The 17,127-nt window shown below is 28.1% G+C and overlaps 8 protein-coding genes across 8 annotated transcripts; 6 read left to right on the forward strand and 2 right to left on the reverse strand.

Annotated features, from left to right (window-relative positions):
• Positions 1 to 72: 72 nt before the first annotated feature.
• Positions 73 to 1,280, forward strand: BX663DRAFT_514166 (uncharacterized protein). Its single transcript, XM_051528259.1, has one exon. It carries the CDS (start codon positions 152 to 154, stop codon positions 1,067 to 1,069), a length of 918 nt encoding a protein of 305 aa, XP_051381327.1. The 5' UTR covers positions 73 to 151; the 3' UTR covers positions 1,070 to 1,280.
• Positions 1,281 to 1,518: 238 nt separating this feature from the next.
• BX663DRAFT_514168 (uncharacterized protein) lies at positions 1,519 to 3,012 on the forward strand. Its single transcript, XM_051528260.1, has one exon. It carries the CDS (start codon positions 1,707 to 1,709, stop codon positions 2,862 to 2,864), a length of 1,158 nt encoding a protein of 385 aa, XP_051381328.1. The 5' UTR covers positions 1,519 to 1,706; the 3' UTR covers positions 2,865 to 3,012.
• A 286-nt stretch (positions 3,013 to 3,298) lies between these two features.
• BX663DRAFT_514169 (uncharacterized protein) lies at positions 3,299 to 4,084 on the forward strand. The gene has a single exon (XM_051528261.1). The coding sequence runs from the start codon at positions 3,357 to 3,359 to the stop codon at positions 4,038 to 4,040; it is 684 nt and encodes a 227-aa protein (XP_051381329.1). The 5' UTR covers positions 3,299 to 3,356; the 3' UTR covers positions 4,041 to 4,084.
• Positions 4,085 to 4,923: 839 nt separating this feature from the next.
• On the forward strand, positions 4,924 to 5,309 carry BX663DRAFT_514171 (uncharacterized protein). The gene has a single exon (XM_051528262.1). It carries the CDS (start codon positions 5,107 to 5,109, stop codon positions 5,302 to 5,304), a length of 198 nt encoding a protein of 65 aa, XP_051381330.1. The 5' UTR covers positions 4,924 to 5,106; the 3' UTR covers positions 5,305 to 5,309.
• Positions 5,161 to 5,585, forward strand: BX663DRAFT_514173 (uncharacterized protein). Its single transcript, XM_051528263.1, has one exon. The coding sequence runs from the start codon at positions 5,311 to 5,313 to the stop codon at positions 5,524 to 5,526; it is 216 nt and encodes a 71-aa protein (XP_051381331.1). The 5' UTR covers positions 5,161 to 5,310; the 3' UTR covers positions 5,527 to 5,585.
• Positions 5,586 to 7,426: 1,841 nt separating this feature from the next.
• BX663DRAFT_514175 (uncharacterized protein) lies at positions 7,427 to 8,252 on the reverse strand. Its single transcript, XM_051528264.1, has one exon. The coding sequence runs from the start codon at positions 8,171 to 8,173 to the stop codon at positions 7,607 to 7,609; it is 567 nt and encodes a 188-aa protein (XP_051381332.1). The 5' UTR covers positions 8,174 to 8,252; the 3' UTR covers positions 7,427 to 7,606.
• Positions 8,253 to 11,871: 3,619 nt separating this feature from the next.
• On the forward strand, positions 11,872 to 13,552 carry BX663DRAFT_514178 (S-adenosyl-L-methionine-dependent methyltransferase). The gene is made up of 8 exons (XM_051528265.1): positions 11,872 to 11,916; positions 12,000 to 12,241; positions 12,316 to 12,347; positions 12,436 to 12,520; positions 12,638 to 12,904; positions 13,014 to 13,056; positions 13,120 to 13,236; positions 13,319 to 13,552. The coding sequence occupies exons 2-8, from the start codon at positions 12,035 to 12,037 to the stop codon at positions 13,516 to 13,518; spliced, it is 951 nt and encodes a 316-aa protein (XP_051381333.1). The 5' UTR covers positions 11,872 to 11,916; positions 12,000 to 12,034; the 3' UTR covers positions 13,519 to 13,552.
• Positions 13,553 to 13,699: 147 nt separating this feature from the next.
• On the reverse strand, positions 13,700 to 14,534 carry BX663DRAFT_456817 (uncharacterized protein). Its single transcript, XM_051523870.1, has one exon. The coding sequence runs from the start codon at positions 14,466 to 14,468 to the stop codon at positions 14,175 to 14,177; it is 294 nt and encodes a 97-aa protein (XP_051381334.1). The 5' UTR covers positions 14,469 to 14,534; the 3' UTR covers positions 13,700 to 14,174.
• Between the last annotated feature and the right edge of the window lie 2,593 nt (positions 14,535 to 17,127).

Consider the following 17,127-nt stretch of genomic DNA (forward strand, 5'->3'; position numbering starts at 1 on the left):
AAAAAAAGAAGGGGTGAGGGAAAGAAAGGAATTTTATATAAAAAGGAATCTAATTTTCTTTTTTTTCTTTTATTTTTTTATTTTTTTTTTTTTCCTTTGTATTATTTATTTACACAATTGCTGGTCAATTGATTTTTTTTCTCCTTTTAAAATGATGATAACTACTTGTATTTATTTTATTATCTATTTTGTCTGTTCTTTTGCAGTACAAGGATTACCAATTCATTTTAGACCTATTTTATCAAGTTCAAAAGTCGTGATTACTAGAGACACTGCACAAGCACACTATGAATCTATTATTGATAACGTCCTTAGTCAACACAATGAAGGCCTACTTACCGAATTATCAATTGTGATTAAAGATCCTTTTGATACTATTCATGCTCTAAGACCTCAAGCCGAGCACCTAATTAGATCACCAATTGAAGGTAAATTACAATGTTGTATTTTTTTGTGTATGTGTAACCACTCATTCTTTTTTTTTTTCTTTTTCTTTGTGTGTGCGTACGTGACTCTATTAGATACTTGTGTTGCACAAATGCCAGGCATGATTGCTAATCAAATTCATGAACTAAATAATGTATTATATTCAAGTATTGATCAAATTACTAATAAGTTCTGGACAAAGACTGATTTGGAATATCGACAATTTATTATTAATTCAATCCACAAGAGTAATGGAGAAGAAACTCAAGTCATTGATGAACTTATTGATTCTTTAGAAATGGCCAATACGGATATTGCTGATGGTTTAATAGCCATTGTAGATAGGTTTGATCTACTCTCTAGAATCAAGAAGTCACTTCAACAATGTCAATCTGTATTCAATTTAGAACAAGATGGTCAACAAATCAAGTCTTCTTTCACAGATAAAGTCTTATTGGTTCTTCTTGAAGCTTATAAACAAACCCTGACTGATGATATGAATTCAAATAGTGAAGAGGTTCAAGAAGAAGGATTTTTAAACATATACCTCGATGAATTAATCTCAAGTCTTCAATCAGAATTATACAATCGTGTATATGAATTGGCAAGAGGAATTTATGAAGATCTTGCTTTTAATAATTGAGCCCATATACATACGTACATACATACATACATACACACCACCTCTATCTTAAACATGATCTCTGTACATAGTATTTATATTCATTCCTTTTTTTTGTAAATTATATCTCTCCATTCCTTTTATACATAATTCGTATCTCTTAAAAAATAAATCATTTGTTACTTTTCTACTATATTTAAAATTAAATAGAGTTATTTAAAGTACATTGCCGTATATTAATTTATGTATTAAAATAGAATATGTATCTTTATCGTTAAAAAAAAAAAATGCAGAGATTTATACATAATACTTATCAGTAGAAGTGGTATAAACTTCTGCATATTATTGTTATTATTATTATTATTATCATTGTTGTCTTATTATATGTAATAAATATTTACTATTGCTGCATGCTTATAATAATAATAATAATATTTAAATTTATATCGTACTCTTTTTTTTTTTCTTTTTTTTTTTTTAGTTCAAGTCGTAATAATCTCTATCTCTCACTATATATATTTCTATTTCTACTTTTCTTTCTTGTTTTTATTTCATTTCTTTTCTATATACATATAATTTTTAGTTTTATTTTTTTTTCTATTCTATTCTATTCTCTTCCATTCCATTCCATTCCTTTCCTTTCCTTTAAGTTACGTCTATGCTATCAAATACCCATTCTTTTCGAAAATTAAATCTTTCAAGTAAAAAGAAACGATCAAGATTTGATCTTTCAAATAGAAATATGTCCCTTGAAGATTTAGCTTTATTAGTTAAAAGATTATCTGTTCAAATTGATGACCTTGAAAATAATCGGAAAGATGATTCAAATCGTACAAAAACGGATAGTAATACAACATTAAATCAACAGGAGATTCCTTTACCTCAACCTAATCTAGAATCTCGTCATCCAATGGAAAAAAAGTCACCGTCACCCTCTGTTCAGATCATCATTGACCCTTGGGCTTCTTATGTACCTCAATCTTATGGTGCTCTCTTACAAAAGATAGAAGAGATTGAATGTCTTCAAAAATGTCCTAATCAATGTTGCTCCTCTACTATTCGAGTTTCTTCTGCTGATGGTGTGCCTTGGCCACGTCCTATTGAACCATTTCAGTCCACTCACTCAAGGGTCTGTCAAGCCAATAAGTTGGATATTTTAGACACACAATATACGCATTGGTGTACCTTGATGCGTTCTATACCACTCATGGATCCTGTGGCTTCGACTTGTGTTAAAACAATTGGTTTATTTGCCATGAGGGAATTGTTAAAGCAAAAGGCAATGCATAAACGAGAATATAACGATCATGATTGCTATCATCATACACTCTCTAAACAAACCACCACCATTTCCCCTTCCTCTTCCTCCTCCTTCTTCTGCTCATCATCACCATCTCGCCTTCCTACCGTGATCGATCCTGGTAAGACGATTCCAACTGTGAAGCCAAAGACAATAAAGGATTCTTTAAACTCTTTATCTTCTCCAGAGAGACCATCAGGAAGACAAACATCTACACCTCTTCATATGGTTGCAAATGAAGATATGCCATCTTGGATGTGCACATCAGAAACAAAGACAGCTATCCATGAATTAAGTCTGGATGATACACAACCACCACCACCACCTGTACCTCCAAAGGAAGTCATCGTCACTCCAACTCCCTCAGGACGTTCATCCCCTTTATTTTCTCATACAAGACTTCAAAAATGGATCAAGTATAAAAAGGCTCAAAGGAAAGCAAATACCGATACTGCTTCTACTCCTATAACTCATTCTCAATCCTTTATCAAAAAGAACAAATCTTGGTTTTTTTAGTTGTTATTTATCATTTTTAATTCGTAACCTTCTTTCCTCCTCCTACTATGAATGGCCTTTTCTTTTCCTGTTTCTTTCTTTCTCTTTCTCTTTCTCTCTCTGTGTGTGTGTGTGCGTATGTTTTCTTTCTTCCTTCCCTGTTATTATTATTACTACTTTTTATAATGAAATTAAAGATAATATACACGTAAAAATCATCATCATCATTTTTTTTAACTATATAATTGCATTTATATAAGAATTTAACAAACCAAGAAAAAAAATAACATATATAAATATGTATCTTTCATACCTATTGCAGACATAATTAGCTGATTTATTATTTGTAAAATTTAGCATTTTCACGTAGTTGATTTCAAGGAGATTTAGTGACACACAAAATTTAAAAAAAAAAAAAAAAAAAAAAAAAAAAACTTTAATATTTAGATTTCTCTCTCTCTCTCTCTTCTTTTTATTAAACTTTTTTTTTTTCATGCTCGTAACTTTATAAACATGGAAGGATCACAACAAAATAATATTCTCGATTCCTATGAATCAACAGAAAATGCTTTAATGGATTCATTCAAAGCAGCAGCATTAAAAGTTACAACACTTTATAAAGATTCACTTGTTCAGAATCGAAAAGCATTTGCCTCTGGATATCAACAAGCACTTCAAGATCTTTATGAATTCATAAGTACACAACCAGAGAATGGCTTTATTCCTGTCCAAGATGTTTTAGCGTTTGCTCGTCAGAAGAATAACCAGTTAACAGCTGAAATGGGTATTCCATCACATACAACAACGTCAAATGCAACTTCTTTAAATAATAATATGATGAATCCTCCCTCTCGTCCAAATAATCAAGAACAATTACAAAAATTAAATACAGCGAATCCCTTTCAAATTGATCCTCATTCTCAATTCACTTTTACTCATGACATTCCTCGAACCATGGACGGCTTATGGGATCAAGCAGCTACAACAGCAGTGAATGACGGCTTTAAGAGAAGAATGATACCCAATGAATTGTCATTTATGGGAAGATCTGTGAATATGGAATCATGGCATGAGCCTCCCTTTAAGAGAGGAAGATTAAGACGAGACGAACAACAATTAACGCAACAACAACAACAACAACAACAACAACAACAATCACAGCAACAATTTCTACAACAAGGACAACCACCCATTTAATCATAGTTTATTATTATTATTATTATTATTATTGTTATTATTCCCTTAAATATAATTCTTGCAATCATCTCTATCATCTTTCATTATGAAAAATTTGCCTTTTTTTTTTTTTTTTTTTGGTACTGACTGAGTTTGTATTTATCCCCTATTGAATTCATTTATTATTAGTAGAGATCCAATATGTTATTACGTAAAAAAAAAAAAAAAAAAAAAAGTGATGAAACAGCACAAAAAAAATGAACAATAAAAGAGAACAAGTTCATGTAAATAAATTAGTAGTAACTCTTGAAAAATAAAATAAAAGCAATATATTTAATTGATTACTATAGAATCAAGAGGAAGAGTATTATAAAGAATATATAGCATGAATGCTACTACTGCCTTTTTCTTTATGTTTCTCTATGATTACATCTAAAAAGTCTTCTTCCCTTATTGTTTAATATTATTTATCTTTATAAGGCATTCACCTCAAAAAAAAAAAAAAAGAGTGAAAGAGAGAAAGAAGGAAGGAAATAGTCTATGCACTATCTTTGATAAATTTGGATATACAAGTATTGCATCTAATTTGTCATTACTGGAAATAATAATTTATCAGGAACAACAACAATTTATCAAAAAAAAAAAAAAAAAAAAGGTTACGCAAAAAAAGCCTTTTTTATTTTCTTCCAATCAAATTAAATCTAGGGACTATTTTTCATTGTATTGCTATTTTTTTTTTTTAATTCGTTTGTTTATTACTACTACTACTTGAGATTAAGACTATTGTCAAAAAAAATCAGACGTTTAAGATTTTTATTTTTAGATGTCATGGAAAGAAATCTAGACACTCTGGAATTGCTTTTTCTTTTCTTTTTTTTTTTAGACAAATATATTAGTAGTGTCCAAATTGTCTTGATTTTACACACGAGCCAAATCTTTTGCCTGTAAATAATACCTAAGACAATATACAAAAAAAAATGGCGTACTATCTTGATTTTCATGCTGATATGACAATGCCTATATATCACTTTTTTTTTTCAGTAATGTTAATATCTTGCTGTAAGAGTGTGGAGCTTCCTTTGCAAACATGTACAATCTTACAAAAACCATGTTCTGCGGCTTTAAAGCTCCTCCCCCCTTTTTTTTCATGATTGCTGAAATAGAAAAACTGAGTGAAAATGGTAATGACCCAAAAAAAAATCAATATGAACACCTCTGTCAGGGTTTAAATTCCAAGCTTCTTCGTGCATGTCGTCCTAATATGATCATCGATCCAATTCTTTGACTGCCCATGACGAATACGGAAAGAAGTCAAGCCCTCCGCTGGCGCCTCGGTTGGCTACCTGGTTGGTATACCTCGTCCATGTCCCCTACCATTACCCTTCTCAAAACGTTTAGTCGTACTCATTCCATTGAGTGTCTATCTACATATGCACCATCGACTCCAAATGCCAAGAACGGTCACAGAGACCCACTCTCCTTCCTGCTGAACCAACCAACCAACTAAAAAGCTAAAACGCTCACAGGATGTGACTCCCTAGACAATCCGTTGGTCATCTATTTGTATCACCCTACATAAAATGGATTACCTCTTTCATGAAAAAAAAAGCTACATCCAGATCCCGGTGCACTACTGGTGAAATGGTTACTCAATTAAAAGTGTTCATACCCTAAATTTTTATCTTACTGGTCTTTTTCTCAACTACTTTGTTCCCCCCCTTCAACTCATTATATTTATTTTATATTTTTTTTAACAAATGTATTTTTATCCTTTTTCCCTTTTGTCTCTTAAGATAGCTTTTCTTACTTGTATACTATTAGAGCTGACTACGGGCAATACAGCAGATGAAAATTGCTATGTGCTCATTTGGTCAAAATAAATAAATAAATGAATAAAAATACATAAGCAAAATAATTTCTTTTTTTTTTTAAAGAAAAAAAAATCAATATAGGACATCATTATATGACATAATAATAGTACTATACGTATGTGTGTGTGTGTGTGTTTTTTGAGAAAGAATCATTTCTGAGCATCAATGAAAGAGGACAGTTGTTGTCGCTATAATTCACCTGATAAGTGAGTGAGAGAGTAGCAAATAATATTAAAACTTATCAAGTAAATTCTTACTGCTAAAAAAGGAATTAGTATTAATTTACTGCCAAATAATGTAATTGTCGGTGTTATTATTTGATAAGCTTTTTTTTTTTTTTTTAATACATCAATAAAAAAAAATCTGTTCAATACTTCAACAAAGTATGTACAATAACAGGTGTGTTTAATGTAATTGTGCGTATAAAAGTAAAAAAAAAAAAAAAAAGGAATTGAAATTACAATAAACACTCTTTGTGTGCTGCTACAAGCTTACAGAAAAGAAAGAAACAAGATATTAGCATTTATGAATCTTAAAGTTGTACATTTCAGGGCTTGTTTCAGATAAAACCCAGGAATACAGAAGAAATGATTATAAACCTATACATATATAGAGTGTGTTTCACCTATTATTTACAATGTATAATTATTGACATTTAGACATATTTTATAATAGTGTTGCTTTTTTTTTTTTTTTCGACTGTAATAGTGTTACTTTAGAAAAGAGCCAAGTTATGAACTATATATATTTATATATAATTATATATTTCTATTCTATCACTTCTTGTTCATTTACTAATATACATTGAAATTCTAATTTTAATCAAGATAAATAAACATAGCAATGTTATTCTCCAAATAATTGATAATATATTGCTTTATAGAAAAAATAAGAAGATTCACCGTTTAGTTTAAAGACAAATATATACATATATGTATGTATCTAATGCTCTTTGATATTGCGCACAATTTAACATTAATATTTCATTGATTATCAACAATAAAGGTCATCAGAGTCAGTTTCCATTTTTTTTTTTTTCAAAATTATGTTTGGATTATCTGTCTCCAAGTATAACACCTCTACATAGAAACCGAAATATACTTTCTCCTTTTTTTTTATTATTATCATAAATAATAATCTTATTTTTTTATTTTTATAATATTCATCATTCTAAAATCAACTGTAGACAAAGAATACCAATAACTCAATATCAAAAGAAGGAAAACAATTAAAAGTAATGTATAAAATTAGCTTTGATTTTGGTATGAATGGATAGGATAGGATAGATTAGTAGTAGATTAGGAAGAAAAAAAAAGAAGGAAATAGAAAACATATAAGCAGGGGAAATCAATCTTATTTTAAATTCTCTATTAATTCAGTATATCAGTCCTGCTACTAGACTAAAAGTTATTTACTTCGTTAGACATGAACCGAGCATGAAACCTGTAAATTGAAGAGATCTGGCAAGAGTTATGTTTTTTTTTATAAAAAAAAATAAATAACTTGGCTATAAAGTAAGTCTAATTACATTTTTAATTTTATATATACATGTTATATTTATTTTATAATAATATATAGGTATTCATTGTACAATTTGTAAAAGGAAAAAAAAAGAAGAGGGGATAGTTATATGTATAATTGGAATCTTGATATATAAACAAAAAAATAAAAATAAGAGAGAGAGAGAGATGATGATGATAATTAGCAATTGTTATATTACAAAATAGAGACTGCAAGCTGTTTATGACGTTGCTTTTCAAGTAGTTTAGTTAGTAGAATTGCCTTTTCATTTTTACATACATTCTCTAATCTAGCTTCAATAGAGGGTACATTTTTATAATGTCTACTTTCATATCTTGTTGGTATTTCAGTTTTCTCTATTAATGATGATGATGATCTTATGGGTGGTGGTATCATTGGTAAATGGTTAGATCTATGACTAATGACGACAGGCGGTATTGTGCTATTATCATTGTTGAATGAGACATTATCAAAGTCAGTTATTTCGGTAAATAACGTCTTTTCACTTATTGAAAAATCGAATTGAGGACAATCATTCGGTAATGGTTTTCTCCATAACTTTTTAATAGGTTCTGTTGATTGTTGAATAGAATGCTTTAATGGCTGTCGCTCATCATCATCATCATCTGTTTCTTGACTATCAACTGTCAGAGATGATATACAAGTATTTAACAAATGGAGTCCACCCAATTGTTGACTTATTCTCTTTCTCCATAACCGTTTTAATTTTGATGATTCTGACATTTGAATATTATCGTGCATATATTAAAATAAGTAAAATGAGAAAGAGAGAAAATAATAATAATAAAGGGGGAGGAAGAAGGAAGAAAATGAATCTAGTATTGCTACAATCAATAAAATTATTTATTTATTTATTTATATATTCATATATGTATTTTTTTTTTTTTTTTTTTTATACATATATGAATATATAATTCCGGTTTATGCTACTAATTATAAACTTTTTTTTTCTATAAATAATTAATACAATTAATGATTCGTCTCTCATTAAAATATATTAGACAGCAGCATGATATCATTTTATTATATAACCTTTTTTTTTTTTTTATTATCAACAACAATATGATACAACAGTTTCCTCTTTTATCGTTATGGTTACTGTTTATAGGCATTCTTTTTTTTTTTTTTTTTTTTGTTATTAGTATTGCCTTGGTTACACGAAAAAAGGGTATTATCATATATCAAAACTTCCGACAGATTGTGTATGGCTACCATAGGATTTTAACCTAAAATGAGACATTTGCAGGCTAATGACGGAAAAAACTGTTGGTTGTAAACGAAAGAAATTATTTTTCAGACCATAGTAAAATAAAGTTATAAAAAAAAAAAAAAAAAAAAACGGAATAAGTTAGCACTGGTAATAAGATTTTCTTAAAACGAATAATAAAGGAACAACTGTTTTTCCTGTGGCAATGAAATTCTGCTGTGTCTAGCAAAAAAAAAAAAAAAAAAAAAAAAAAAATTTTTATTTATTTATTTTATTTTATTTTATTTTATTTTATTTTATTTTATTTTATTTTTTTTTTGATCGAGCATGATGTCTATTGAATTAATCACCATAAATATCTTTATTCTAAAAAGCTCCTACCACAATGAGTGGAGACGATGATGAGTACGTATTTAATTAAAGATTAGAAAGGTTTAGTTATCTTTGACTCTACTGCAACAATTCATACTTAATGATAAACGTATTCATGGTCATTATTTATCGTTAGTATTATAATAAGCTACTATTCACATTCCAATTTCTTGATATAAACACAACCAGAAATGATGCTTTGAAGCGAGACTCGTGGCTCATTGTTAGCTGCTATAGGTAACAGTGTCTTGGCATATTTTTTTTTTCTAAAAAGACTAGATTATAATATCTTAAATCAATATATTTTTGTAACAAATCTATGCTATCCTGGTATTATCCAGGTTCAATAGTCATTATAGAAAAAATGTAATCCCGAAATATGTGTATGTATTTTGCGATAAGATATATATATATCTAATCCACCTAGAAGTTTCTACCAAAAAAAAAAAAAAAAAAAAAAAAAAAAAAAAAAAAAAAAGAAAGAAAGCAATACATGTAACTAACCTTCCTTTTTATTGTTGTTATTATTACTTCAATAAATTCATTGTTGATTCTTCAGGACTTCTGTACTAAATACAATGAAGTATTATACACTGACAAAAAAAGAAAAAAAAAATCATAATCAAATTATACATAAAATAATAAAAGAAAACAATAATTATTTCATTTTAAATTTAAAAATGTAAACATTAATAAAATTTTAATAAAAGTGCAACAATAATGAATTGTTACTGATAATGCTTACTTTTGATAACATAATCGAGTTAAGGCCAAAGGCGTTGTAATCAGCAAGCATTATAGGATTTAAAAGCTTAAGATGAAATTGCCTTTTTTTTTTCTTAATAAATTTTCGTGTTATGCACATCAATAGAAGCATTATTAATGTAGGTAATGAATACTAAAATTGAGCAAGCTGTACAAAAAAAAAAGAAAATAAAATAAAATACACATAGTATCATCATTAAGAAGTATATACATGTATTATGATTATGATTAGAACTGAAAGATATAGAATAAATAGGGATAATAAAAATCATATGAGCTTGCTAGCTCTCCTTTCCCTCCAAACTCTGGGAAATGAATCACAAAGAGAGCCTTATTTCTTTCCTTTATATATATATAACAAATCAAGAAACTATCTATTCTATGTCATAGTTTCGCTCGTAGGATATCCCCTCCTCTCCATTTATCAAAATTCAAAAGTAAAAAGTAATCCATTTTTTTTATGTATGAGCAATAGTAGTAAATAGGATCAGGATATGCCAACTTTTATCCAATGTCTTAAATAACACTACACCATTCCTATTAGATTTAAGAAAAAAAAAAGGAAGGAGAGAAGAGAAGAAACCAAGAACTTCTCTTTCCCTCCCTCCCTCCTCTTTGAAATAAATAAAATAAAAGGAGTACCTCAATGATAATAAGAAATTTTATTGAAATAAACAGATGATAATCTCCAAGATTGGGTCTCATCATTTATAAACTAAATAGTTTAGATGGAAAAGATAGTAGTTTATTGAGCAGAGAAAAAAAAAGACATTAAATCATTCAATATATTAAAAATGTATCATGCTAATGTATACAGTGAATAGAAAAATAAAAACCAGGATGATTGTATAACACTTCCAGTAATCTCTGATAATAAAATTCAAAAGTAAATGCAAGATTTATTAATCCTCCTCCACCACCCCCTTACCAAAATATATACATATATAAATATATGTATATATAGACAAGGATAACAATGTACATATGAATAACGCGCGATATCCTAAATTACTAGGTAGACAAATATAATAAAGACATTTTATATACTTTTGCTCCTTTTTTTTTCTCTTTTTCTTCTTCTATTCCTTAACTTTGATCGCCCTTAAAAAAAAATCGATTTTACTTACTACAAATGCAAGAGTGTATGCCAAACACATTAAATAAATGAAACATAAAAATCATTTTATAAAACATGTGCAAAATATAAAAAAGGGTTATAGTGTATAAAAATCATAAAGATTAATTATTTAGTATACATGAAGCTAGAGAAAAAAAGATTACTATGAATTGCTTGATATATAATTTCTAATGCATCTTTTGTTAAATTTAAAAAAAAAAAAAAAAAAAAAAAAAAAAAAAAAAAAAAAAGCAAAATTTTATTCTAGGGAATAAAAGATATAAAGTGTACAAAATCCCCTATTTTTTTTTTTCATTCAGTGTAAATTCCACAATTACATTGAATTCATTCTAGTCTATACTATCATTTTTACTACAATTTTCCTTAAAGAGACTTAAAAATTGTACCTGAGAAAAACCGAGATTTGTTATCAGCATTGTTCTCAAACCAAGAAAGCTATTACTTTATTGGATATAAAAAAAGCCGCAATTTTAATTTTTGGATGATAAGGAGGGAATACAAAAATAAATCTGCTGATTGTAATATGATTATTTTTATAGCCAACAACAAGACTTATTATCGCGTAGTGTATGTAATAGTTTTTTTTTTCTTTTTCTCCACCATTATTTTTATTTTTAGTATATTCAACAACAATAAAGAAGATTTTCAACTGAGTTTTTGATGACTATTTAGTTTGAGTAATTAACCCAGAAATTAATTCTCTTTCTCCTCCCCCCCCTCCACACACACACACACACACACACACATACACCTTATTCATATTTCCAATCGCTGTATTTAAAAATGTTTTACAACGAACACACAGATGATATGGAAAAAATTTAATTTTTTTTATACTGTCAAACAATGCACTTTTGCACAACGTATCACTAAAATTCAATATCGAGAATCATTAAGCACAAATTATTAACTTGATTTCTTTTTTATTCTTTCTTTCTTTCTTTCTCTTATTTCTGTTTTCTTTTTTTTTTCTTTTTCTTGTTATTGCTTTTCTTTACTAAAGTAAATGCTTATCTAATTAGCCTATTTATATTATTAACACACACACTCACACATATATATATATACATATATATATATAAAAGGAACATAACGATATTCAGAATATATATAAAATAATATGGGTATAAAACAATCTCGACAAAATTTAGTATCCAATGAAACTTATAGAAGAGAAAGTACAGCTACACAGCAAACATTAACTATGAATTCAATTCGTTCTCGATCAGTCAATTCAATCATTATCGATGGTCGACATTATTATTATGATGAAAATAATACTTCCATTTTACCAAGAGATGAACTAGAACAAGACAGACTTAATTCTGTATGTAAATGAAATAGAGAAAGAGAGAGAGAAAGATAAATGACTAATCCGAATTACATATATTTATATAAAAGCAACATTTTTCGTTAAAAGCATTATATGAAGGGTAACCTATTTTATTTATACAGAATATATATATATATATATATATATATATAAATCTCTCCAGTTATTTACCATATTTTTTTTTATAGTAATATCCTACCATCAGTGAAAAAATTATTACCAGCAAATGCAAAAGTATTAGATTTAGGCTGTGGTTCGGGATGTTGGGTGATGGTAAAATAATGATAATAATAATATAAAAAAATATAAAATATATATATAAAAAATAAATAAATAAAGTGAATACATATTATTAAGATGAATTATGATAACACAAACTGGTTTACATAGGAAATGGCAGTAGAACACTCAGATTATCAAATTATTGGTATTGATGTAGCAGATATGTTTCCAACTACGATTCGACCTGAAAATGTGAAATTTGAATTATACAATATTCTAAATGGATTACCTTATCCTGATAATTCCTTTGATTATATTCATATGCGTTTATTGATCACTGGTCTTCGATCAGAGGATTGGCCAAAGACGATTGCCGAAATATATCGGGTATTAAAACCAGGTGGAGTTGTACAACTAGTGGAATCAGATTTCACTGTAAGTTACATGCTATCATACTACTACTACTACTACTACTACTACTACTACTACTACTGTTATTTATCTTTATATATATATAAATATATCTTAAAAAAAAACTATATAGGAAAAAGCAGATATTCAAACAGTTGAAATATTTAACACTGAATGTATGTAAATTATATATATCTTGAAGAGAAAAAAAAAAAAAAAGAAATGTTGATATTTGTTAGTTAGGAAAGCTTTAGTAGAATTAGGATTAGATCCCTGGATAGGCTCAAAATTAGAAAACCTTTTGACTGAAACTAATTTTGATGTGATAGAGATTAATCAAAAATATTTAGATTATAGTACAGTAGTATTCATATGACACAGTCAATAATAATAATACCACACATACTCACTCACTTACTTACTTACACATCTTTATAGGTTTACCGTTGGATCCAGTTGCAAAGGAAATGTTAATTAATTGGAAAGGTGCCATGTTATCAATAAAACCAATACTCGCTCAACGATTGAATGCAGATAATGAAAAGTATAAAACAATTGTTGATAATTATATAGAAGGAATAACACAAGCTGGTTGGAAAGTGAAAATGTGGGCTCTTTGTGGACAAAAGCCTGTTTAAATAAAATAAATGAAATTAAATTTTTGTAACCATGTAAATGTCATTTTTTTTACACACACACACGGTGTGTTAAAAAAAGAGAGAGTGGGGGCTGGGGCTGGGGGGAGTGGAGGATTGAATAAATAAAGGGTCCACATAATAGAGATACACATGGTATCAATTGATTCATGTTGTACTATGTTAATGATAATACAATTTAGGTTAATATGAATGTGATGGTGTTATTTGTTTCAAATTTTTCTATATACACAATAATAGCTCTATATTATTAGGTAATAATGTTTATTTTAATATTAATTACTGGTATAAGTTTAAATGCAGAGGAATTACATGATAATAATTTATGTAAGTAATATGACTAAATAAATAAAGAACAAAAAAGAAAAAAAGATGCTTGCTGAAGGAAAGGAGAAAAAGAGGGGGATGAATAGTACATGTTGTATCAAAAAGAAGGAGTGGAGTAGAATAGAAATAATAAGAAAGATAGGGGCTTCCTTTCTTCTTCTTTTTTACACAAAAAGGGGAGGGGAGGGGGAAAGGGAACATACTCTCTCTCTCTCTCTTTCAATCCTTTGTATTGTGGTTATTTCCTCCTCCTCCTCCTCTCTTTCTCTCTCTCCTCCCCAGAAAAAAAGGAGAAAATCTATTATGTGTCGCTATATCATATATCCTTCAAATTCATCAGTTCCAAGGATATCTCGATTCCCAGATCTATAACGTACCATCCATTTCCCATTGGGTAGTTTAACATAAAAATTTGAATATGGAAATTCGTTTGGTCTACAATAGGTTGGACTAAAAGGTGGAATAATGAGTTGTTGTGGATGATTATCTGTTACTAATAACTTTTTTTTATAATTTCTCTTTTTGTGACAATTAGAATCAGAGGATGATCTGAAAAATAAGCGCTCTTTATGCATCGATGATGATATATTATTTTCAGCTGACATAGATGAATAACGTCGATTATCATTACTACTTCTACTGCTTCTACTACTGCTACTGCTACTGCTACTTCTACTACTACTTCTACTACTATAGCCATCTTCTGAACTAGTACGACTATGTAATAAATGTGATAGTTTATGCCATAAAGATTTCAATGAAGATGAATCGTTGGATAGTACTGAATAATCGTCATTCTTTGTTTGAGTGTGATTGGAATGAAACATGCCTTATCGAAATAAAAGGAAGGAAGGAAAGAAAGAATTAAATAAAATAAAATAAATAGGAATGATGAAGAAAGAAAGAAAAAAAAAAAAGAAAAAGAAAAGAAATAAGAATGCTTTTTATATATAAAAAAGAAAACTATCCAATCAGAAGGATATAAAAATAAACACTTGACACCATGCGGGTACAATTTAAAAAGGAAAGTTTAATGTTACGCTACAAGAAGAAAGGAGAAAGATGGCAATAACGATTATGGCATGTTTATTATAAAATCATCACACAAAAGAAACGAACATGTGGGATACGACTATATCATAAAAATGTAATACAAAAGTTTATAAATAGTAAACAGCTCAGCAACAACAAAAGAGTAAGGGGCATTTTTTTTTTACAATGCTAGAAATAGAGTGGCTTAAATGATATGCAAACCTTAATTTAATAAAGCCACTCTTTGCATTTAGAATTTCTGGAATTTTAACTTGCTGCATAAAGAAACAAACAAGAAGGATCCCTTTAAAATGAATGTTCTAGTTTCAAACTAGTCTTTTTAGCATAGTAAAATTAATTAAAAGAGGAGGAATGTAATGGGAGCAGGTTAACTTTACATATTTTAATTAAATAATATAAGCCTTTCATGATGCATATTTTAATTCTAAAATTAGCTTTTCATGATTATCAAAACTATCTGTAATTAATCATTACAATTATATTTTTTTCTTTAAAAAAAAAAAAAAAAAAAAAAGAACAAAAAGCATATAGATAATGTTTATTTAATTTACCTCGCTTAAACAAAAATTCTCTATGCATGATTATTTATACCTAAAGAAAGACTGTCGAATCTTTTACATAACCAGTATAAATCAAGACAATTGATAAAAAGACATGTGAAATTTATTTACCACTACTTTGAGTATTCACTAGAAATAAATACTAACCTGCCTAAATTACTCTTCTTGCATACATCCGGATATTAAACATTGCATCTTACACGTTATTTATACTATCCTCAGTTATTAAACAAAAGTAATCAAAAAAAAAAAAAAATAAAGACTACAAAATGCGTTTCATCACTATTATTATTTATCAAGGTTAAGGTTTATTGCAATAGATATGTAGAATATCTGCCAAAAAAAAAATGATTGATTTGGTTTCTGTAACAATCTCCAAAAAAATCAAAAAGGAGCATGAAGAGAGTCCACTACCATGTGATGGAATCAAATTAGAAATAGATATGAAGCAGCTTATTAAAATTGATGTCTACTTCTAACACTTTTCTATGATTCATAAAGAACATTTTAATTATAAAACTATCATTCGTATGATCGTCACACACATACAAAAAAAATTCTTGGTTTGAATTTACAAGATTTTACTTATAAAAGGGTTTAAACTTGGTTTAGCCATCATTTTTTTTTAAAAAAAAAAATGGTATTTTTATAATGCATAATTTTACTAGAAGGATGTTTATTTTTTCTCCTTTATATAAAAGAAAAAAAAAAAATCATATCACTGACAGAAATAAAATGAGGTCTTTTAAATCATGATTTTTTTTTTCTTTTCTAAACACATTAAATATGATATGTCTTACAGATAAATAAAGTTTGAAGGACTTTTGGGGCCGTTATTTTTTTTTTAATAATAGCCACTTTTAATAAACAAATTGCATATTTTGTCCTACTACTACTACAAGCTCAAATATCTGCTTAATATCTATGTTAAACCTGTTTTTGTTTTTTTCTTTTCTTTGAATCTTTTAGTCCTTATCCAAAAAAAAAAAGAGTCGAATTATTGAAGCAAATAATGTCAATAAATTGAATTGAAAGGAGTGCTTAATGAATAGCATTCATATTATGAGTATTAAAACATGACAGCAATTTTAATGAAAATAGAGGAAATGACCAACTCTATTTTCTTAATAAACAAACAGGGGAAAAGAGATGACCATTCTCTTCATAATAATCTACAGGGAGTTAGTAGAGATGAACAATCTACACAGCCAAAATGACTAAAAACTATTTATAGACAATAAAGAATACAATTAGGGTATTTCAATGAGGATGATAGTGCGAGTAAATATGAGTCAAAATCACGCAGCAGTGTCAATAAAATTATTTTTATGATTCACAAGAAAAGTTTATTTCTCTGGTACTATTATAAAGTATATACATGCCCCCTGAAAACATGACTATTTATAATGCTAATAATTGCCCTATAATTACTTTTATAACATAACACCAGTAATAAATATCTAAATACATAAACGTGGGCTGCAAAGCATAATAAATGATGTACATTACTCTTTTGATTGAAGAAATAAATATATATCTATGTGTGTTAAGAAGAAGAAAAAAAGAAGGGAGGGAGGGGAGGGGTAATGTTACATGCTTAGCAATTCTTGAAATAGGGTAACAATGTCTATCATTGAATAAAAAGGTTTAA

Source organism: Cokeromyces recurvatus, assembly GCF_025118155.1.
Source record: "Cokeromyces recurvatus strain NRRL 2243 chromosome Unknown BX663scaffold_18, whole genome shotgun sequence".
Lineage (NCBI taxonomy): Eukaryota > Fungi > Mucoromycota > Mucoromycetes > Mucorales > Mucoraceae > Cokeromyces > Cokeromyces recurvatus.

What these genes read in the sequence shown, in the direction of transcription:
- BX663DRAFT_514168 (XM_051528260.1), top strand. Translation starts at nt 1,707, where the DNA reads ATGCTATCAAATACCCATTCTTTTCGAAAATTAAATCTTTCAAGTAAA.
- BX663DRAFT_514178 (XM_051528265.1), top strand. Translation starts at nt 12,035, where the DNA reads ATGGGTATAAAACAATCTCGACAAAATTTAGTATCCAATGAAACTTAT. An exon ending in AACAAGACAGACTTAATTCT is followed by an intron (nt 12,242 to 12,315) that starts GTATGTAAATGA and finishes TTTATATAAAAG; the next exon opens with CAACATTTTTCGTTAAAAGC. An exon ending in TTAAAAGCATTATATGAAGG is followed by an intron (nt 12,348 to 12,435) that starts GTAACCTATTTT and finishes TTTTTTTTATAG; the next exon opens with TAATATCCTACCATCAGTGA.
- BX663DRAFT_514173 (XM_051528263.1), top strand. Translation starts at nt 5,311, where the DNA reads ATGACGAATACGGAAAGAAGTCAAGCCCTCCGCTGGCGCCTCGGTTGG.
- BX663DRAFT_514175 (XM_051528264.1), bottom strand. Translation starts at nt 8,173, where the DNA reads ATGCACGATAATATTCAAATGTCAGAATCATCAAAATTAAAACGGTTA.
- BX663DRAFT_514166 (XM_051528259.1), top strand. Translation starts at nt 152, where the DNA reads ATGATGATAACTACTTGTATTTATTTTATTATCTATTTTGTCTGTTCT.
- BX663DRAFT_514169 (XM_051528261.1), top strand. Translation starts at nt 3,357, where the DNA reads ATGGAAGGATCACAACAAAATAATATTCTCGATTCCTATGAATCAACA.
- BX663DRAFT_456817 (XM_051523870.1), bottom strand. Translation starts at nt 14,468, where the DNA reads ATGTCAGCTGAAAATAATATATCATCATCGATGCATAAAGAGCGCTTA.
- BX663DRAFT_514171 (XM_051528262.1), top strand. Translation starts at nt 5,107, where the DNA reads ATGTACAATCTTACAAAAACCATGTTCTGCGGCTTTAAAGCTCCTCCC.